Source organism: Numenius arquata, chromosome 6 (genome assembly GCF_964106895.1).
Source record: "Numenius arquata chromosome 6, bNumArq3.hap1.1, whole genome shotgun sequence".
Taxonomy (NCBI): Eukaryota; Metazoa; Chordata; class Aves; order Charadriiformes; family Scolopacidae; genus Numenius; species Numenius arquata.
This window is the reverse complement of record NC_133581.1, coordinates 29,162,732-29,185,911: the sequence shown is the minus strand read 5'-3', so window position 1 is coordinate 29,185,911 and position 23,180 is coordinate 29,162,732. Positions and strand designations below refer to the sequence as shown.

The following is a 23,180-nucleotide window of genomic DNA, read 5'->3' as shown; positions in this document are numbered from 1 at the left end:
TGTCACCGCCCTAGTAGTGCTCGCAGGCGTTTGAAAGGGTGAGCAGGACCTGAAACTCCACTACTTGGGATTGCGAAGCCACTTGGAAAGTTCTTTGTGTGCAACAATTGCCGCTGGAGCTGCGAGAGGAGAGAGCAAACCGCCTCTCCCAAAGCGTTGGAGTGATCGCAGATGGGTGCGTGGAAATGAGTTGGTTGTGGGCAGCGTGCTCTTTTACCTGAAGTGTTTCCGTCCCTAAATAGCGTGTCGCACACGTCAAGGAAATTATAAATGGGCTGCGTGCGTTGCATGGCTGGACGTTGGCTAGGTGGAGCGGGGCACGATTGCTGGTGCTTGGGTGTAGGTGATAAAGGCGCAAGCGGAGAATACAAGCTGTTGGAGCCGTAAGGCAGAATTAATTTCTTTTAGGGATTTCCCAGTGACATCACTCATAATTATATGGCTTAATCCGCTAATCTGCTGTAGTGCCTTCAGTTCACATTGGGCCGAATCCACCAAGTCCTGAGATGATTTCTATTCCCGCCCACCTGACTGAATCATTTGGAGTTTTGCTTGTGTAAGCCACTGATTTAAGGGGAACGGCCCAATTACTTTAAATAGGAATTGAAAGCAACATCAGTCAGGATCGGGCCCAAGCTTTGCACAGCTCTCCAGTGAGAGCGGATGAGTCGATGCTTAATTTTTACTTCGGAAAGAAACGGTATTTGCAGCTGCCTGTTCCGCTGAAGAGAGGCAGCATAAAATACTAGATGCAAATGCGTTTGATGTGCCTGTGGTATTTTTCTGATAGACTGTGGGAGACCACAGGGGAAAAGGAGACTTGGTTGTCATACTGAACCTGCTGATTTGTTGTTTATTAATTATTAACTAGGCTTTTGAGTGCCTACTGCAGTTTGAAGAGCCAGCACAGGAAAATGATTAGGTATTTAAAGTAGTGTAGGCTCTTGCTAAATAGTTGCTGTGACGTTAGAAACAGTCTCTGTTTTTGAAAGCATTTTAAAAGCTGGAAGGGGGCACGCTGAAGTTGTCACACATGATCCTTCACTGGCATAAATCGAAGCCTGTGGAGGTACGGTGATCTATACTTGTTGAGCCTCGGGTATTCAGGCTGGAATAAACAGCTTTAACAGAGCAGCGGAGCTACTGTGATTTATGGGAGTGCCTGTACTCGCTAGATGTGGTTTCTGTCCTCGCTCTGGTTGACATCTGTGGCAGAGCTTTCACTGACTTTAATAGGGTGAAGATTTGCCTTACTGGACATAGTTTGTCCTTCCCATTGAGTGAGTTTTAGTCCCTTCTCAACCTCCCTTCATATTAGTAGGTTTTTGTTGATCTGAGTAGATGTAAACCCTTTCAGATGAGGAACGGCACACTCTGGTTTTGGCAGGGGCAGCAGACGCTTTCTTTCCTGATAGATAAGTTCATGTGATTTCCAGTGTGCTGCTTTTCTTCTGAATGAAAATGTCAAAAGAAATAATAAATCCTCCTGTTTTTCTTCTAAAACAATCTTTGCTTTTATGTGGCTTTGCCTAGAAAGGCTGCTCCCTGTATTTATATATGTTTGTGTCTGGAGTTTGTAGGTTACAGGCCTTGGACCGGAAGAGTCGCTGTAGGTTGGGAACCGATAGGTAGATAAGTTCTCTCCTGTCTATCGGTTGGTCTGTCAGTGCGCGCAGTGTCAGTTGTGGTCTTTCAGTGCCTGAGTGTCTAGGCTGGGTGAAGTCAAAGATAGCATTACGATGATGATAATATTCCTGATTATCTGGGAATTCCACCTTTGGAGAAGTTTATCTGGGTTTGTTTTCTCTAATTCTAATTTTCTACGAAAAAGGTACTTACACATTCCTATGAAAGCACTGTGTGTGTGTTCACTTGGATACGTCAGCGCTCTTGGAGCTTCAGTTCTGCCAGTGCCTCTAGATCTTAATTTTCCTCGTAGAGTAAGGTTGCTAGAGGCCTCCTAAAGATCTTTTCAATATTTTTTACTACTCTGCCCCTTGTGCAGTAGTGTCCTCTGCATTAGCACGACATGTTCTTCCAACAAGTTTTAATTCTTGAATAAAGGAAAGGAGAAAGTGCTGTGGTACAGATGATTTATGAGTAGAATACGTAACTTCTTGTTCGTTCTGTACACCTCAGTAATTTCTTAGAGCCTTTCAAAGAATCAAACTAGAATATTTGCTGCTTAACTGGTTCAGAAGCACAGTCCTGGAATAACAAATGAATCAATTTAGACCCAAACGTGAAGTTCACTCAGTGAAAATCAATCTGGATGTGCTTTAGAGGTAATGTCCTTGCTCCACAGAAGTCAGTTGGACTTTTGCCATTGACTTCAGGTATGTCAGAATTTCATTCTTGGAGCACGTTCCCATTTTACTAATGATGTTAGTGAGAACTTTTCAGTAAGAAAGTGCTTGGATCCCACACGAGATAGTTGACCTATGTCTCAGGCACAGATCTCACGCCGCACTTATTGTTGAGAGAGACCCTGTGGTCAGGCTGGCCTCTTCCCGTCCCTAGAGAAAGGAGACGTGTTTAATGAAGTTGGTGTGCCGTAACCATCAAGTTGCCCTGAACTTTTGAACATAGCAGCTTTGGACTGCTTGAATGTCTGCCCATCGGGTCCCTACTAGTTCAAGGAGCGCTCAGTCTTTTCCTGGGCATAAGCCATTTCTAAATTTTAGGTTTAGATTCGTGCTTCTCCAGTAGGTGCTCCAGCAGACCAGAAGGTGTTACTGCTGGTTCAGGTGAATGAATGTGCTATTTGTAGGTAGGCTTTGGCACGCTTCACGGGCACCGGCTGTGCTGAAATACGGAGGTGTGCTTCCGAAGCAATACCAAACAGTTTCATGAGTCACCCAGGGCTCTTGGATTACCGGATGGCATCCTTTGCCCCGCTACTGCATCTCCTCCAGGGTCCTTTTGTCCAGTTGGGAAAATAGATTACGTTTAGATTACGAGCTGTGGGGCCTGATCTGCGAGTCGCGGCTAGGTATGAAATGTGAGAGGAATTTTCAGTTCTTGCGTCTCCTTGGAAATCGTGTAGCCAATAGATGAATGCTGCAGATCTCTTTCATCTTTTTGTATAGGTGGTTATGCTTTTATTTATTTATTACTCTTTAGCCTTATGAAGATACTGGATTAATGTATCTATTTTAGAATCTTTTCACTTGTGTGTATTAAAATCTGTGGAAAGGAAATAGTTTAATTGAAAGAATTGGAAAAGTATATTGTCTCTTTCCTGCAGTGGAGTTACTGTTTTATAAGTAATTACTGTGTACAGTGTGTGTGTGTGTGAGTGTGAAGGTACTAGAAATGTCTGCATTAGATATTCTTCTCCATTCTTTTTTTTATTATCTGATTTGAAATAAAAATTGATTTAATTCTCTCTCTCTCTCTCTTTCTCTATGCCTTCAACAGCTGTAGGATTTGGAATGGATCCTGACTTACAAATTGATGTCCTCACAGAGCTGGATCTTGTGAATACAACCCTTGGGGTAACACAAGTGTCAGGACTACACAATGCCAGCAAAGCATTTTTATTCCAAGGTAAGACAAACATCCTCAGTTCTGTTATCTCACTTCTGCCTGTATGAGCTCATAAGAGCTTTGATGCCTAACTGATTCCCTGCAGTGGTGGTCTTGCATAACTGTCACTTTCTTGTATTTTTATTTTTTGGAAATAGTCCTTGTTGCTTTTTTTTTTTTTTTTTGGTAGTCTACTGTCATGTAGTTGAGGTTAGAGATCTTTAGGGAAGTATTTTTGTGTAGGTTTTCAACACTCCCCAATATTTCATTTCCAACTAAATAGGTCAAAATGGTTCCAAGGCATGGAGTCAGTTGTGTTCTTGTGTACTTCTCTGTGTCTGTACACATGCAGAGACACACCGAGCCGAAGATATGTAGCCATGAGAAAGCATTTAATGTGTTTACACTGATTAGTAACGTATAGCAAGGCTTTCATCAGCTTTGTGAAAAGTGTTAAAGGGAGAAAATTAAGCAATATTGCATTTAGCTGTCCAAGCTGAGGAAGAGAATAAGCACTTTCAATTGTGATTTTTTTTTTTTTCTTTCAATATTCTAAGATGAAGCATTTTAAAATGGTGTTGGGGTGGTTTTTTAGTATTCTTAGTGAATGAAATTCTGGATGAATTAACAAATTTTACCAGGGACTGCAGTAATGCCCAGATTAAGAGACAATGTCCCATGAGGTGGAAGCACTGAGTTGCTACAATATGCCAATTACATGAGAAAGACATTTACATCAGTTGACATTAACATGCACATTAAAGCAGAGTGAGGAACATATTTAAGTTAGGATACATCTTATGTTTGTTTTTTCTTTACTGTGCTTTACTCTGTGCTGAAGCGTGCACATTAGTGTCATTTCGATACCTGTATTTTTAGAGGCAAACAGCTACGACCTCATTTAGCTTTAGTTCTGGGTCTGCAATGCTAACTGACTTTATGGTAAGAAATAAAAGAAGCAGGTCTGTCGTCTTAGTTCTTAGGTTACCTGGCCAAGGCCAGTTTAGGAGCCAGAATGGAGAGACTTCTGGAGACCTTCTCAGGATTGTTAGTCATATTTCCAATCTTTTATGACACAATGAGTAGCATAATTTTCACCGATTCCCAGAATAATGTTTTTCTTCTGATACCCCTGACTCCAGATTTGTATATTACTGACACACAGTAGTAAACTACAGTCATTCCTTTAAGGCCTGCAATGGCCAGACTGACTTACTAAAATATTTTAGTATTTCCAATTGCTATTCCGTGCAGCTAATCACAACCACGCTGACGAACTGTCATGGTGAGTTTTCACAGACTGGTGGTCAGAGCTGCAGGGAAGAAGACTGAGATGTGTTTTTCAGGACACCAACTGAAACCATTCATACTGAAAGTAGCTTTAAAAGGCTAATGGTGAAGATGTTGGGGGTAGTCAGTTATTTTTGCTTTGGAGGACCTCACCTGTAGTTTACATACTTAGAGAAGACTGGTGTAAAAAAGGTAGAGCTTGTAAAATTCACATGAGCACATAAATTGGAAGATAGGTGTTCACGGGAAGCAACGAACAAAAATTCACTGTGCGAAGTGAAAAAACAATTCAGAGTCTGTAGTCAGGTAAATAAAGCTTTTTTTTATTTATTTTCCACAACAGAAGTTCTTCTTGCTAATGCACACAGGAACAGCCCTGGGCTTGGATATTGCCTCTAGTGTAAAATTTCTTGGAAGATGGCTTGGGGAACGTTATTCTCTTCAGTTAAGCTCATCAGCCCTTGAGCTGGGAGAAGACTGAAGACCTTTGGCATATTACTCCATCCTGAGAGAGGTCTGCGAGGGGCCTTTCGCTGCTGCTGTCAGACGGGATGGAAGTCCGAGGCTGCTCTGTTGGCTGCTTCCCTTCTTGCTCTTATCTGTTATTTGTTAAATGTCAGCAGTATGTCGGCAGCTGTATGAATTCCCTTTTGCTAACAGAGGTGACTTACTTTACAACCACAGTCTGGCTGTGTGCCAGGTCCTTTGCCTGGAACCGGGAGAGACTTAATTTTGATTTTTATCTTGCCATGCAGTAAAACCAAGATAGAACTCAGGGCAATGTATGGGCAACTGCTACGTCTAAGTTAGAAGTAATACTTTTCCCCATAAAGATCCACAAAAAAACTAGCCAACGTGACACCCCCCAGGGGAGAGAAGAGACTGGAAGTTAGTGCTTAGTTTCAGAATTACTGTATCCTCTTGGACCAGCTATTCCAGTCTCCAAGATTCACAGATTCATAGATTGGTCCAGGCCAGAAGGGACCTCCAAAGGTCATCTAGTCCGACCTCCCCGCAGTCAGCAGGGACACCACCAACTAGACGAGGTTGCCCAGGGCCTCGTCAAGCTTCACCTTGAATATCTCAAGGGAAGGGGCCTCAACCACCTCCCTGGGCAACCTGTTCCAGTGCTCCACCACCCTCATAGTAAAGAATTTTTTCCTAATATCCAATCTAAATCTCCCCTTCTCCAACTTAAAACCATTGCCCCTCGTCCTGTCACTGCAGGCCTTTATAAACAGACTCTCCCCAGCCTTCCTGTAGGCCCCCCTCAGGTACTGGAAGGCCGCTATGAGGTCTCCCCGGAGCCTCCTCTTCTCCAGGCTGAACAACCCCAGCTCTTTCAGCCTGTCCTCGTAGCAGAGGTGCTCTAACCCCCTGATCATTTTGGTGGCCCTCCTCTGGACCCGCTCCATCAGGTCCATGTCCTTTCTATATTGAGGGCTCCAGACCTGCACACAGTACTCCAGGGGAGGTCTCACCAGAGCAGAGCAAAGTGGCAGAATCACTTCTCTGGATCTGCTGGCAACACTTCTTTTGATGCAGCCCAGGATGTGATTGGCCTTCTGGGCTGCAAATGCACACTGCCTGCTCATGTCCAGCTTCTTGTCCATCAGCATGCCCAAGTCCCTTTCCTCAGGGCTGCTTTCTAATACCTCATCCCCCAGTCTGTATTTATACTGAGGATTGTTTCGGCCCAGGTGCAGGACCCTGAACTTGCTTTTGTTGAACCTCATGAGGTTCATCTGGGCCCACCTCTCCAGCCTGTCCAGGTCCCTCTGAATGACATTCCGTCCCTCTGGTGCATCGACAACACCACACAGCTTGGTGTCATCTGCAAACTTGCTGATGGTGCTCTCAATCCCTCTGTCTATGTCATTGATAAAAATGTTGAACAGTACCGGTCCCAGCACGGACCCTTGAGGGACACGACTTGTCACTGCTCTCCATCTGGAATTCAAGCCATTGAGTACAACCCTCTGGGTGCGACCATCCAGCCAAGTCCTTATCCGCTGAACAGTCCACCCATCAAATCTGTATCCCTCCAATTTGGCAAGCAGGATGTTGTGAGGGACCGTGTCAAAGGCCTTACTGAAGTCCAGATAGATCACATCCATAGGTCGTCCCTTATCTACTGACCTAGTCACTCTATCATAGAAGGCCACTAGGTTAGTCAGGCAGGACCTGCCCCTAGTAAAGCCATGCTGGCTATCTTGAATCATCTCCGTGTCTTCCATGGGCGCAAGCATGGCATCTAGAAGGATCTGTTCCATGATCTTCCCAGGCACAGAGGGGAAGATGCAGTCATTTCAGCAAAGCTTTGCTTTATTAGTTCTTACCGTATGTGAGTAGTTAATGCATGCTGTGCCTCGCTGTGCCACGCTGCTCCAGTGTGGGCCCTGGGGCTCTGGGCAGGCGAGGACCTCACCTGGCAGGCTGATTGCTGAGCACGCAGTCCCATTAGAAGACCTCTTCACTCGTGCGCTTTCGCCGCTGAGGATTCCCTAGTTTAGGAAATGCGAAGAGTTTGTGAGTATGTTCTGTGGCGTGTGCTTTTCACAGGGACAGTTTTGCCCTGGTGCCATTGGCAGTGCCCTTACAGCAACATAACAGGGCTCTGAGCTTAAACAAAGGTTCCCCATGGATCAGTTTCCGTCTTGTAAGATGTATTTTCTAAAACGGCATTATTAGAGCTGTTCATACCAAGAGTGTTCCTTGGCGTGTCCCTGGAAGTCTATGTCTTTGAGGTGGAGAAATGAGAATTTTTCCCCAACCCAGACAGTTATGTATACTGCTGTAGTGAAAATACGGATTGTTTTCCGAAGCAAGATTATTTTTCCATGAATTAAACTCTTTGAAATGTAAAGCTTTAGAAGTTTTGGGCATTTTTTCAGTTGCATTTAAAGGCAGCAAGAGGAAATGAAGAAGGGGGATGATGGGATGACATGCACAAAAGAACGAGAAGCTATTATTTTTAATTAGATTTTTGGTCAGTGATGTTAGATGTCTTACCTTAAGTGACATACTGTTTGTTACAAAGTTTCTGGGGAGTGATGTCATGATTTGATTTATCCTAGAGAAAATGTAGGAGGACTCTCTTCCCTGGAGAGTAAGCAATTTCAGTCCAAGAGAACCTCGGTGAAGCCAGTGGAGTATTACGATTTTATAATAATATCGGTAGTAACAGCTGAAACCCAAGCACAGATACAGGCTGGGTGGAGAATGGATTGAGAGCAGCCCTGAAGAGAAGGACTTGGGGGGTGTTGGTAAATGAGAAGCTCAATGTGAGCCGGTGATGTGTGCTCGCAGCCCAGAAAGCCAACCGCATCCTGGGCTGCGTCACAAGAGGTGTGGCCAGCAGGGCAAGGGAGGTGATTCTACCCCTCTACTCCGCTCTGGTGAGACCCCACCTCCAGTGCTGCATCCAGCTCTGGGGCCCTCAGCACAGGAAAAACATGGACCTGTTGGAACGGGTCCAGCGGAGGGCCACAAAGATGCTCAGAGGGCTGGAGCACCTCTCCTGTGAAGACAGGCTGAGAGAGCTGGGGTTGTTCAGCCTGGAGAAGAGGAGGCTACGGGGAGACCTTACAGCGACGTTCCAGTATCTGAAGGGGCCTACAGGAGAGATGGGGAGGGACTCTTTATGAGGGAGTGTAGCGATAGGATGAGGGGTAACGGTTTTAAACTGAAAGAGGGAAGATTTAGATTGGATTTTAGGAAGAAATTCTTTACTGTGAAGGTGGTGAGGCACTGGAATAGGTTGCCCAGAGAAGCTGTGGTTGTCCCATCCCTGGAGGTATTCAAGGCCAGGCTGGATGGGGCAGCCTGGTCTAGTGGGAGGTGTCCCTGCCCATGGCAGGGGGGTTGGAACTAGGTTCCTTCCAGTCCAAACCGTTCTATGATTCTATGATTTCTGTCTGAAGCAGCTTTACAGGGAAAGACACAAATTCAGTTCTGTTGCAAATTGTGTAACAACACGACAGAACCAAAGCGGCAATTGAGAGATGTGGGTTGCCTTTGGGCAAGCAAATCGGTTCCTAATTCAGAAAAGTATAGAAACCTATGATTAAGTGTAGTCATCTGAGGGGTCCTGTTGGGCACGGACTTCAGTCATTAGAGTGTTTCAGATAGATTTTTTTTTTTTTTTTTTTTTTTTTTTTTTTTATTGATCAGTTCCATTATTTGAGTGTTTTCAGTTCCATTTTCTGAGAAATGTGGATGGGGGAATCCAGAAAGCAGTGTAAGAGCTGCCAGTGTGAATTAGATGAAATGTAGGTATCTAACTCGCAATTGCAATTCTGCAAACAGTCCAACTCTTAAGATCACTCACATTATGGTGTCTTAATTATTTATCATTTATTTATATGAACAAAAGGTGGGGGGGGAAGGCTTTGTGTGCAGAAGGGTTGTTCTAGCACGAAGGGACAAAGGAGGGGGAGTGGAGAGTCTTGAGTAGAATACTCTTGGGGAGCTGGGCACCCAGGATCCTGGTGTCTGGCCCCACATCTCACATCCAACCAGGATTCCAAAGAATTCAAGGAAACAGTTCTGGGGGTGGATGGGAAATCTACCTAAAAAAAATGCATTGAAAATATTAATCATCCACCTAACATGTTACAATAACTTCTTACAAACATTGCGTGAAAGACATCTGTAAATAGCATCTTACAAACATGACAAAATGATACTGAAATTCCTAGAACAGTATTACAGTATAAATTTTAGTATGTTAAGAAACACTGAGCCAGGGCTCAGTCCTGTTCTGTGTTTTGAATAGCAGGTAAGCAGGGCTTGTTTTGACCCTGTAGGTGGAAACCTCAGCAGGATCTTGAGTTCAGTGGCAGAGAAGGGCTCTCATTAGAAATAAGGCAAGATGAGGTGCTTAGCTGGTCATTCTGTCTCTAGGTAGGCTGAGCCCAATTTGTAGCCTAGCTGTTATGTTACGTGATTACCTTGACCAGTCTGACTTCTGTTCTGTGCTCAGTTCTTGTTGGGGAAGTAAAATTTTATTCCTTTTACAACCTGTCAGCTATGCCCATTTATTTTTAATTCTTCTCTCAACATCTCTTTTGGACTAACAGAGGCTTAAAGCCTTTACTTATAAAGCAGTTGCTCCAAGAAGTTTGTTAAAGCTTTGCTGTTTCCTTTCCTAGCAATCTGGCAATATTTTTCAATTTAGTCTTTAAATTAGGAATGGCCTTTTTACTATGTATACTAGGTATAGCACTCAGTAACTTGGATCACCAAGTACTGTTACAAGTCCAGCTATTGTAGTCCTTTCTTCCTTGACTGTTTCTTTAGTTGTATTAAACAACCGCTGGATTTTGAAGAGAAACACCTTGCCCGCGGCTCCTGCAGCATAGAGTTCGGTCATGCTCCTTCTTCCCACTTTGTACCGGTGACTGCAGAGCGCTTTTCTGTACAGTCAGGGCTCCAACAGGAGAGGTGAAAGAATAACAAGTATCTTAAAGCGCAGAGAAAGGCAATGTTTTTGTGAGAAAAGAGTGAATCTCGTTGAGCTCCTGAAACAAAAGCGCCATGCTGCTTCAGGCCAAGAGAGAGAGCAAAGCTGCAGTCCAAGGGGGTAGAGGTGGCTCCCACCAGACTTGCTTGAGCTTCCTGACGCAGTACATCCCTCTCTGTTGGTGTTTCCTCTCGGTGTGTTATGGATCCTGATTTCTTTTTTTTTTTTTTTTTAACACCTTCCTCCTTGACTTGCTAATTCCTTGCTTAGAGAGTAGAGGTGTTTCCAGATCCTGCTCTAGGAGTCCAGGTCTTAAAAGTCAGCTTCTGCAGTACGGAGTCTAAGAGGGTTGATATTGTTGTCAAGAGTGGGCACATACCCTTTATACCAGGATCGTTAGCTGTGCTTCTGCTATCACGGTCTTCAGGGTGCACTTGTTATGCCCTGGCTATGTGGCGTGGGTGAGCACACCTCCACGCTGAGGTGTGCTCAGTGAATTCCAAGGCTGGGTGAGTAGGCTGCTGCCTTCGCCCCTTGGTGTGTGAATGTCTTCTCGCCCGATTTTGAGTGACCTGTGGGCGATGGCTGAGGTTTTAATCCACTTCAAGTGTTAAAGCTCGGTTATGCCAGTGTGGGAGCTGCAGAGCTCAGAAAAGAGCTGGGGACTGAATGAGAGGAAGCGGATAACGGCTCCAGGAGGAAACTTGCAATTACTCTTCCCGGGGCGGACAGCAGGGAGGTCTGCAGTGAGGAGGAGAGATAAACTTTAATTTGAGAGTTCAGGGTGTCGGTCCCTTGTTACACGGAATAATTCAGTGAGAGTCATTGCTTTCTGTGTGATCTCTCCTGGTATGTTTATAGCAAGCATTAAGTGTAAGCGGTATCGTTTTTACAGAGCAGAAACCTTACAGAAGCAGAAAAATTAGGAAGGCGCAACGTGGGTGGCTTGAAATCTTTGTGCTGCCTTCAGCTGTCGTAAAAGAGAGGAGCTCTAGTACCTTTTCCGTGCCTGGTGGTAATGAATTACCCCGTCTTGGATGCTGGGAGGTTTTGGGGTGGCAGTGGTGCAGAGCCTCTGGGCGCATCTCCCGGGGATGCCAGCGTCCTGCTCCTCCACACGCTTGGGCACGGTTTGCAAAGCAGACCGTGCCCCATGTGCTGTTGGGAAGGAAAGGAACTTTTTTGGGTGTGTTTTTTTTTTTTTTACCGGATATGGCCCACTGGCCACCTGGGCTCGCAGCTGCTTGCTTGCTGTTTCCCTCTGGCCAAGTGAGGTTTTTTTTGTCCTTTCACAATATGGTTTCCCTGAGGTGCCAGCAGCCAGTTCGAGGGCCTGGGCTGTGCCCTGGGGTGAGGTGGGGGTGGTTGGAACCAGCTGTGTCCTCTCCTCACAGAGGTACCCCCCGCCTCACCACCGGCACGGGTGTATCGTCATGGAAACTCTGCAATGTCCTCAAACTCATGAACTTTTATTTTATTTTATTTTGTTTTGGTTTGGTTTTTTTTAAAGGGTAGAGTGAGGTGGGGTGTTTTTTTCCCTCACTATATGCCTTGTTGTGCAGCTCTATGCCGATTTCCACAGGGGCAGGGTGAATTTGGGGTTTTACGCTGTGGGGTTCCTGGGACCTCATGAGGGAAACGCAGCCATTGTCAAATTAAAAGCCTTGGTATGTGTAAGCAAAAATAGTATCTACATCTGAGGTGTGGGTCAGCCTCTCGGCCTGGTCATGAGGTAACATTTCTGGCCTTGCTGCTTCCTTGGTGCTAATTTTTTACTATTTTCCTTCTCTTTCCACTGCGATCTCCCTTCTGAGATGCTCCTCTCGCCAGGGGACAGCAGAATTAATGGTTTATTTGAAGCCGATCTGCTTTCAGGGCTTGTGGGCTCTGAAGGCAGCGACAGGTACCTCTGCTCGCCCGTGGTGGTGGCTCACAACCTGCGGCTGTGTGGAGATGGTGGAGACCAGGCCAGCGTGTGTCTTCCCCCATGACGGAGGTTTGTGGGGTGGTGAGGAATAGGGCCCGTCTGCTCCCTTGAAGAGAGTGGGATCCTTGCCAGCCCTCCATGCTCATCCTTTGGGATGTGCCACCCACTGAGAGGGTGGTCAGGCACTGGAACAGCCTGCCCAGGGAGGTGGTGGAGTCACCATCCCTGGAGGTATTTAAGAAACGTGTAGCCGTGGCACTTCAGGGCATGTTCTAGTGCCCGAGATTGTTGGTTTGTGTCTGTTTGTGGGGGGGTGTGGTTGTGGGTGTTTGTTTTGGTTTGGTTTTGGTGTTTGGTGGTGTTTGTGGGGGGTTTTTTGTTTGGTTTTTTTTTTGTTTTGTTTTGTTTGTTTGTTTTTCTTTGTTTTTTTTTTTTTTTGTTGTTGTTGGTTGGACTTGATGATCTCAAAGGTCCCTTCCAACCATGAAGATTCTGTGATTTATGAGCTCCAGCCTGGCCCTTAGGAGCTGTGGCAGCTGCCCACCATCAGAGAGTTGCCAGAGAGTTCCCTCAGTGCTGTCAGCCCTTTGCCTAAGCTGCTCTGTAAAGCACTGCTAAAATAAGAGTTAAAGTAAGATACCAGCAAGCCGGGCTGGCTGCACCCAAGAGGATGGGGGAAAGTGTGACTACTCTGGTGAGGATAGTTTCTGGGCTTGTGTCCCTCAGCCGCACGGAAAGCAAAGTCTTGATCTCTTTTTGGGATCTTGAGTGCTTTTTGGGATCTCTTTTCTTCCCAGACCTCTGTGGAAGCTGGAAAAGAGGGGGAAATAAAGCTGGAAATTTAGGGGTGACGACTGGGTACGTAAAGTGACAATAATCCAGTTGGGATGAATGGGTCCCCCTGAAAGCCGGGGAGCAATAGAGGCTGGTGCTGGGTGGTGAGAAGCAGTCAGATCAGGTTAACAGTGTGGGGGCTGACTTGCTGGAGAGCAGCTCTAAGGAGAAAGACCTAGGAGTCCTGGTGGACAATAGGATGACCATGAGCCAACAGTGTGCCCTGGTGGCCAAGAAGGCCAATGGCATCCTGGGGTGCGTCAGGAAGAGTGTGACCAGCAGGTGGAGAGAGGTCATCCTGCCCCTCTACTCTGCCCTGGTGAGGCCCCATCTGGAGCACTGTGTTCAGTTCTGGGCTCCCCAGTTCAAGAAGGACAGGGAACTGCTGGAGAGGGTGCAGCAGAGGACTACAAAGATGATTAGGGGCCTGGAGCAGCTCCCTTACGAGGAAAGGCTGAGGGACTTGGGTCTTTTTAGTCTGGAGAATACTGAGGGGGGATCTGATCAATGCTTACAAATACTTAAAGGGTGGGTGTCAAGAGGATGGGGCTGGTCTTTTTTCAGTGGTGCCCAGGGATAGGACAAGAGAGAATGGGCACAAACTTGAATATAAGAAGTTCCACCTAAACATGAGGAGGAACTTCTTTCCTTTGAGGGTGGCAGAGCTCTGGAAGAGGCTGCCCAGGGAGGTGGTGGAGTCTCCTTCTCTGGAGACATTCAAAACCTGCCTGGACACGTTCCTGTGCAACCTGCTCTAGGTGGAGCTGCTTTGGCAGGGGGGCTGGACTGGATGATCTCCAGAGGTCCCTTCCAACCCCATGTGATCCTGTTACAGGCAGGGCAAGGAAACTGAGACTCAGAGGAGAGAGAAGAGAAACAGCTGTGGTGAGGAGCTGGAGGCTAAGGAAGCGGGTGATGGCCGGGCAGAGAAGCTGTGACAAGGACGATACAAGGACTGTGACTTGAAAGGGAGTAAGGGGGAGGGATGAAGAGCTTGGTAAAGGGAGCCATGGGCAGCAGTTGGGAGAAGCAGGCTGGAGAAAGAGGCAAGGGTCTAGGGCCTGGATGGGAAACCTGAGGTCTGCAGTCTTAGACTAGGTGGGTAGGACTGGGTAAAGGTTTGCTTGTGGTAGAGGCAGCATCATAGGGAAAAGCACTGAAAGTTCAGATTTGGTGGTGCTGTAAAGTATCAGTGATGTGTGCTAATATTTAACAAATATTTTTGGAGGATACAACTTGGATAATGTGGGGTTTTTATTAGTGATTTAGAACCTTAATTTTGCTGCGCTTTGGTTGTTCACCTGTAAAGTTGAGGTACTGTTACCCTTTCCTCTAATAGTGGTGTGAAAAGAATTAATTAGTATTCGTAGAGGTCTCAGATACTGTGCTGGCATAATTAATTTGGTCATGGAGAAGGATTTGAATATGGTAGATTCAAGGTGAGCCTTGAACAATAAAAATAAAGCAAAACTTCAGATTCTTGGTTGTTAAATAAACGTTTTTTTCCTCTTTGTTCTTTACTTTGTGTACTGACAGAGATGGGGGCCCTCTGGAAAGCCTGTGTGATCCTCTAATTAAGAACAATTAGGAATTGTGTTGGAATGCGCATCCCCAGAGGGCCGAGCAAGGTTTACCTGTGAGACTTTAACCCAAACATCTGTCTAACTTGTCGTTTATATTTGTTTTTTAAATATAGCTAAAGTTTTAATGTTTTGTATACACAAATTAATTTTTTCCTAATGAAATCATTAGGCTGAGTGTTTTTGTGTTTTTTCGTTTGCAAAACTGACCATTTTCAGAACAGAGAAATGATCTGGAGCTGGAATACAATGAACTAGGAGGGGATGAGTGAGATGAATCATCTTCAGTGGAAGAAATTAAAGATCACTTGAGACATAATTATTGAACAATGCTTTGAGGCTTTGAAGATACATGAACTATTGTTAATTTTGTCAGTTCCCAGAAGCAGTTTTTAAAATACTCATATATGCCCATCCAGTATTGGCTTTTTTCACTCTTGTTTAATATTTGAATTGTGTTAGAACCCCGTCTAGGAGTAAAATTTATCCAGCATATTGATATGAAGGTATAACTTATAAATCCTCACAGAGTTTCTTGTTCCACATCCTTTTGTTTCAAACACCCCTATCCCCCCAACGTAAGTGTAGACTAAAATAGAAAGCTAGTCACATTAAAAGACAGTTACCAATTTCTACTTTTTTTTTTTCCTTTTTTTTTTTTCCATCATGGATGTTGTCATGCTGCCTTCTGTTACTTGACATTTTTTGGGTTTCCCATCATGTCTGTAATGATTAGGAAAGAATTCTGAGCACACGTTGCCTCTGTCCTTGGCAGTTATTTTTGCTTTCCTGGGAGACAATAATTGTGCTGCTTGTCTATCTTCATTGCCACGGTGGTAAGTACAGGGGGGAAGTGGGAGAAGCACTTCAGTATTTCTGTAGTATGCTAAAGCCTCAATGCTTCTGGCAACCTGTTGACAAATTCCTGTAATGAAGATAAGCAGAAAGGAAACAAAAGGTCTCTGCTCGTCAGTGGGCAGAGAGAGGGATGCAGAAATTAGTTTCTGATACTGCTAGTAAGTGTTGCATGCTTCCACACCGCGTGAGCATCTCAGTCCTTGCAACGAAAGTAAATCACTTTAGATAAAAGTAAGAATAAGTTTTGAGTTTCTTGTATCTTCATCAGAACAGACTTTGTCTTTTTCCTGCAAAGGATTTTGGCAGACTGATACTCAAGTCATATCATACTGCACGTAGTTAGGTTTTATTAACTTCTTGTTTTAGTAAAGAAGTATTAAACTGGAGTAAGAATATTGTTCTATAGCATCTTGTCGAGCAGGTCTGTGTGCTAGTCAGAACCCTGGGAAGTTGAGGTGAAGCGGAGTTGGTACTTGAGTTGTGTTGCCTTGAGGTGCGTCCCCGCACAGCACTGAGTAGCCCAGGGTGAAGAATCCTGCCCGAGCTCAGGGCAAGTCCCTGCACCCCATACCGCAGGTCTGGGTTGCTGAATAGACACTGGGGTAAAAGAGAGCAGAATCAGAGCATTGCTTGGCACCGCGGAGTTAAAACCGCTTGAAATGCGGAGGGAGGGAAAAGCAACACTGACAAACTGGGTTCTCGCTGTAGGCTACGGAACAAAGTGGCCCATTATGGTTGGTTTTGACCCCAAGAGGGTCAAATATTCTAAACAATTTCAGTAGAAATGCGTTAGTATCCATTTGATAAGAATATTTGTACTCGTCCTACTTGATTAAATTACTTCTAAACAGAGCTACATCTTTTGCCTAAGAAAAAGTGGTGTTATTTGAAATTACTATCGCATACATTTAAACACATACAATGATTTTTACTTTTATTTTTTTAAGATTTTGTACCTTTAAAAAGTACACAAAGGCAGATATAATCAGACCTAATGCAGGAGCCAGGCATGGACCATTTCCTGTGGTGAAAAACCCTGCTGTCTTGAACTACCCATCAAGAATAAAAATTAGATGCTACTTCAGGCCTCAACCTGCTCTATGCCAAATTCTGGATTAATCTTGCCACCTGCAGTGTGGGTGTATAAATGACACAAGGGGGACATTTTTTCTCTTATTTTTCATTTTTGCCACATAAATGGTGTGAAGTAAACATGTCATACTGTGCGGGTTTGTGGCATTATATCATGTGATTGCCTTGCCTTTTGTGGCCTATTCAATGATATAAAATGCAGAACATTAGACTTTTTTTAAATGGAACAGACAAAAAAATTGGTTTTGGCACCTGATGTCCACTAAACCATTCATCTAAATCAGTAGTTATGCAGGTTGCATACCTGCTAAAAAAGCAAAGTTGGTTCTGCAATTCTGACAACAGGGATCTGCGAATCACTATTTTGAGCAATATATTCTGTAGCTGAGCACTGGTGTTTTGGCTTCCTAAAAATCTCTCATTACAGTCTGCCCCGCCATCCTCCGTACTTGGGTGATAACATTTCTCACATAGTTCCAGCTGAGTTTCCCATTGGTCGTCTGTGCTATAAATAGGAAAATATGGTATGGGATCACTGCAGCTGCATGGCTTATTTTATGGAGTCTGTCCTCCCCTTGCACATACGAGTGACTCCTCCCTCTGAAGCTGCCAGTTTTCCATTTGGCATCAGTGGGAAGAGATACCTCCTACAGTGGACAAGTTTGTGTTGTAAAGCTTAGTTCCGTGTTGGGTCCCCCCTTCTTTTCTTTTTTCTTCATTTTTTTTTTTTTTTTTAAATCTTTTGTAAACTGGAAGATAGCAAAGATGCTCTGAGCGGGTTACACGTATAAAACTGGATCTTGGAGGTTAAATACTCATTGCTTCTATGATGAAAGACTACCTACAGATGGCATTCAGACCTGCCTCTGCTTCTCTCTCTCTCTCTCTACTTTGGCTCATTGTGCATCACAATGTTGAAATTTGAATGCCTATTCTTGGGGACTGGGAAAAATAACAAAGCCAAGATGTGTGGGAGGAGAGTGGCACGCGTGTGTGTGTGTCATGATTTTTCTTGTTCTGTGGAGGCCTCTACGGATGTTCATCATGCTGTTTGGAAAATGAAGCAGCACAGCCTTAAAACATGGTATTTGTAGAATAGTTTGGTAAATGCCGATGATTTGGAAACCTCATGTACTGCACCTCAAGTCTTCCTTTTAAGGGAATCTGCTGACAAGTTGTGGTAGGAGGATCCTGTGCAGTGTTAGGTACAGTAATCTTATTAGGGAAATGGTGGAAGTTGTTTAGCTTTACTTCATTGTAATTAATTATCAAGCCAGAACAAAACTAAGTTTCTTCTTTATAATAATATTGCCCGCACATTTAAAAGTCATGGTCCTCTGTGTTAGCCTTTTGTTCTCTCTTGCTGGCAGTGCTTTTAATGTTTTTTGATGTCTTGTGAGTACCAGCTTTCAGATGGGGTATTCTGCCTTTCTAGCTTTATGCCATCCTAATTGTTTCAAAATGTAGCCATTAAAAAAAAAAAGTAAACATTTTTGCTGGTGTTATTGCTAACGGCAAGAAATGCAAAAAAGGGGGACACATGTGGCAGTTCTATTTAAATAAAAGCTTATTTTCAGAAACAAAGGCTTATGGAGCAAAAGGGACCACTTAGTACCCCGAGCACGTTTGCTGTTACGGATGAACCCACAGCAATGGATGCTATCAAAGTTGTCATATTTTATTCATGAGTTGTGGTTTGCTTGGGTGAAATAAGAAAAGCAATGCTCCAAATCATAATTATGGTGTAAAAAGATAAAGCAGTTATTATTGTGACATTTTTGAAAATTCTTAAATCTCTCAAATAATTCATATAAAACTTGTGGAGAATGACTAAGTATGTTAGATGTATTTATGAGTCTTTGTTGGGGTGGGGCGTGGAACGCTTCGCAAATAGAATTTATACATATTTTGGGAGAATATAAAAATGGGTGCTTATGTGTGTTCCAAGAAACAAAGACAACTAGAATATTGAATATAAACGTAAAGAGGCTGACAGCAGAAATTATACTTCAGTAGAGAAGGGCTTTGACAAATGTATTATGCCTCATGCTATTATCATGCAGTTAATAAATAAAACGGACACCTAGGATTTAATTTGCTTTAGCAATAACATGGAAGTGATTTTTCTGAGGGAAAGAAAACAGAGGGGAGAATTAGTTCATGAAACACATTTGTTTAACGCTTGTACGAATCATATGTAGAGAATAAAGAAAAAACATAAGATTTTAGTAATAAATGAGCTAAATGCTTTAAAAGTAATAAACTATTTAGAGTGCCAAGTCATTGGGAGTTTTTGAACCGAGAGAGCACTTCAGCATATGCTTACTTTGAACTTTACGGATAATTTCATTGCCTTTAGTTGGATTATTCATGTGATAAAAGGCTTTACTGGACTGGAAATTAAAATCTTTGTGTTGGTGTAGCCAGGTCTGTTAGCTGCCATAAGTAGCATTAGGCACTGTAACCTCTCTCTGCAAGTGAAGAAACTGAGGCAGAGGTTTCTGTTTTGCTGTAACTTTCCTGTGAATTAACTGTTTAAAGCTGGTGTTTTGATTTACACATTTGAGAATGCAGCTTTTCACCAAGGAGACACATTCTGATTTCTGTGTGGCCTCGATGAAGTTAGACTGGGATTTTCAGCAGAGCCCAAATAATTGAGGCATTCAGCTTCTCTCCTGATTCAGTGGGATCTGCTACTTAAAATTTCTTTGATAATCCACATTATGGGTTACTTGTTGACTATATCTGTCATATTCATGTTAAATTTAGGAATCCTAAAGAACTTCAGAAGTATTTGATATTGCTAATTATTTGTAATACCGTTGCCGTAAAGTATGAGCAGCATTTATTATTACCTGTAAGAAGGAACAGTGCTAAATGAGAAATCAGAATTATTACATATTGTTTAAAAATACAAACGGATCAATCTGTCTGCGTGCTCTATTGAAAAAGCTTACATTTTGTTTCTAGATTACAAACACGCTAAGGGTTATAGTGGGAGGAAATATGTCCAAATTAAAATTAGTAGTTACTTGAAAAACTCAGCTTCTGAGTTTTGGTTCTAGATGCTCCTCGCTTTCAGGTATCATCTTCACTTAAGTTTCTTTTAAACAAATGCTGCTGAAGAGCATGTTTTGTCAAGTTCAGTTTATGTTATAATTTTTTAAAAATCACTTCAAATTTTTTGCGTCTGTGACTTTGAGCATACCTGAAAATGTTTTGTAGAAAGGGAGGAAAAAAAAGCTTAGCTTGCTTTTGCGTAAAGCCAAAACAGAAACAGTATTTTTGGGTGGCTCATTATTTTGTGTGATGTTAGCATTTAATATACTCTAGAAATAGATCCCTGAAGGGGACAGTACTTCTGCAAAACAGACAGCATATCAGTAACGATTCTTAGCAATTATTGCTTTTCCCAAGGTTGCCTGCGTTGCCACTGGCTCTGTGCAAACATGACGGTGTTGCTAGTGTAGTCCATGCTCTTTCTGTTAAAATGTTGTTGTTATTTGCCAAATTTACAAATAGCAAACTTTAACTTTATAGTCACAGTGATGGGATACCTTATCTAATATAGATAAACAGTGGAAAAGATAGAATCAATGACTCCCGAACTAATTAACTAACAATGCATGTAATTTGATTAACTCACATGATTTAAGAGCAGATTACGTGCTTTTAGCGGTGGTGTAAAGCACCTGGAGCATTTTTATCAAGCATTTAATTTAAGGGATCAACCACTTGTAAATAGTCTTGATTTCAGGATGAGTCCCTTGAGGGAACAACAGAGCCTACTGGAGAAGGGGAACCTGAGCTAGTAGCTGCTTAAAATATCTGAAACAAGTTAAAGTGGCTGCAGGTGATATGTCACCTCAGCGAGGTGATCACCGCTGTTCTCAGCAGGAAGCTGAGAACAAAGCTGAGAACTTTGCTGTTGCAAAGCCGTTTGGCTTACTCCAGTTTTCTGGTTTTGCTCCATGATGGCCAAATGGTTTGAAGACCGTGTCGGTCGCTGCGCTATGCGTGTGCCCAGGCTTGCTGCTCATCCTCCTGCTGCCGGAGAGATGACTCCAGCGCTTTCCGTGGTCATTCTGTCCACTTAGGTGGAAGAGACAAGGGAGCGCCCTGGAGATAAGAAACCCATATGCAGCGAGTGAGGGGCAGTTTCTCAATGTAGACTTTATTACAGCTTTTTGCCGCCCTGCTTTCTCTGTCACCTAGGGCACCTTTTGCTGGCTGGGGACTGAGAGATGTTGGTGGCCGCCTGCTCTTTCGGCACGTATTCGTTTCCAAGTCTTGTGGGATATCTGCCGCTCTGTTTGTTCCAGAGTACTCCATTTCCATGGTTCAGTTTGAAATGCTGATAGACCAAATGAAGGACTTAGACTCTCTGACAACTACTTAATTAACATGAGTGTGGTCATTCTAGCTAGCTCTCAAATTGGGCTAATTTTCAAGAAGTGAGGAGTCCGACATTAAGCCACTAAATCAGCTAAATTATCGGTTGGTGAGAAACTGTGATTTGATGAGTAGTCTCTGTTTAACTTCTTTAGTGACTCAAAATTCTGCTGTCCCTGGTATCTGGAGTTTTAGGATTGGGTTTGCAATAGCTTCCTGAAAGGAATGAAATATATATATAATTTTAAATGCTAGATTAATTTTTTTTTTTAGGAGAGACCTACTTGTAAATTAGTTTACAAGTATGTATATCAAAATGACAGCAATATATGAACACTTACAGCCAGCGTAGTTTTGCATCATGCAAAAGGAGAGTTTACATTGAATTATACTGTTTTTCCACCTTCTCTAGCAGAACTGCTTTTGCTGTATAGTCATGGGAACTTACCTTTGTAACATTAGCTATTCACCCTGGTAATTGCTCCATCCTCTAATTTAATGAAAACCCATTAAACCGAAACAATAATTAAAATGAGACATCATCTCTGTAGGAGGTTTGCATATTAAAATCACCAAGCATTTCACTGCAGACGGATCTTATTCTTGAGAAACAGTGTTTGAAGCAACATGTAAAAAGTGATTTATAATGAATAATCGTAATTTAGAAAGCTGTGCCGTTGAACATGATTTCCTGCTGTTTATTACTGACTGCGAGTGGAGCTAGCAAGGCAAAAGCATTTATGGTGTCTTTTCCTACTGATGAGAATACCTAGAAGCAGAGATGTGCTTATAAGAAAACATCGCGCCTTTTTTCAGTCCTCCCTTGTAGCATGGCCTTAAAGAGAAGGGTGAGGTGTTTTCACCCCTCTCTCTGAGCTGGTGGCTGGTAGGACAGGAGGTGCTGGCCCCCCCTGTGCCAGTGCAGGGGCCACAGAGAGCAGGGTGGTACCTGCTCAGGACCTTAGGTGTAAGCTTGGATATGTTTTCCCCTGGCAGTACCCCACAGCTTGCTAAAAGCCATGCTTTAGCCTGGCTCGGAAGCAGCGTAGGCGAGTGGCAGGCGTGGTGGATGAATTTGAGGCTGCGCTTAGGTGATGTCTAGGTAGGCTGCTGCTTGGCTGGTGGGTCTCTGTAGCGCAGCATGGGATGTCTCGAGTCTTAGTGCTGGTAGCTAAATTGAGCACCCAAAGCGCTCTGAGAGAAATGCACGGCTGCTGTGAGACGAGCCTATTGCAAAGTCTTTTTTTGGTTGCGTATAAGGAAAAATTTATGTGAAATTTCTCCCCACAGCTTAAAATAAAAAAAAATTGGTGCTATCTGCAAATAACTGCATTTTGCCTTTGCTAGACAAGGAGGGACAACTACCTGAAGTGTTCCCTGCTTGGCAATGAAATGACTTCTTTCTGGAGAAGATCCCAGTGGTTGGTGTCAGCATCCTTCTGTGAACTTTTGGATCTGTTTGTGGCTTGTGTGCTTTTAGAGGAGCAGAAAGGAGTAGGCATCTGTTGCCAGTAGTGTTTTGGGTGGTTGTGGGTTTTTTTACCAGTTCTTTGAAAGATGATTTGTGTGCAGAAAGGAGCCTGTGTACTGGATCCCACTTGGACTCATAGGCTTTGAAGCACCGGCCTTCAGTGGGCAGAAGGGTTTTGTGGCGTTGTGTGTTTCCATCCTGAGCAACTTCAAGAAACTGTCTACACTGAGAGTTGCTAATTTTGGATCCTCCTTCCACTCTTGGTTCAGTGCTTGGAAAGCTGATGACTTAAAATGGAGCACTGTGATTGGTTTAATTTACTGATTTAATAGAGATTTCAGTTTTACAGGTTTTTGCCCATAGCAAGGTAAAAGCCAATATGCTACAATATTCCATTCTTTAATTGCCATAGCTGAAATCCAGATTCTCTGTTGTTGCAGGGTTAATTTCTACTTGCTTTTCCAGAGGGACCGTGCAGAGGTTCTCCTGAAAGCAGGTTGAAACAAATAGGTTTGAAATGATTGAAGGTACCAATAAAGCAACGTGTTCTGCAGTATGTTCCTTTCCAAAGTAAGGAAGTGAAAGGAAAAGGTATTCAAGCAGGCTAGTGAATGATGAAACATATCTGTTGCTTTAGAAAATATGAATTGAGTTAGAATTGAATTTTAGTATTTTTCTCTAATGGAAGTATCTATTAAAGAATGGCGATTTTCAAGAAGCATTGGGATTCAGCTTGTAAGAACC

The 23,180-nt window shown here is 43.5% G+C and overlaps 1 protein-coding gene across 1 annotated transcript in view; it reads left to right on the top strand.

Moving 5' to 3' along the window:
- Nucleotides 1–23,180, top strand: part of NELL1 (neural EGFL like 1) — a 308,797-nt gene that overhangs the window by 779 nt on the left and 284,838 nt on the right. Inside the window, exon 2 of the mRNA XM_074148724.1 lies at nucleotides 3,421–3,549. Within this exon, the coding sequence (XP_074004825.1) occupies nucleotides 3,421–3,549 (129 nt within the window). The remainder of the gene's footprint in view (nucleotides 1–3,420; nucleotides 3,550–23,180) is intronic.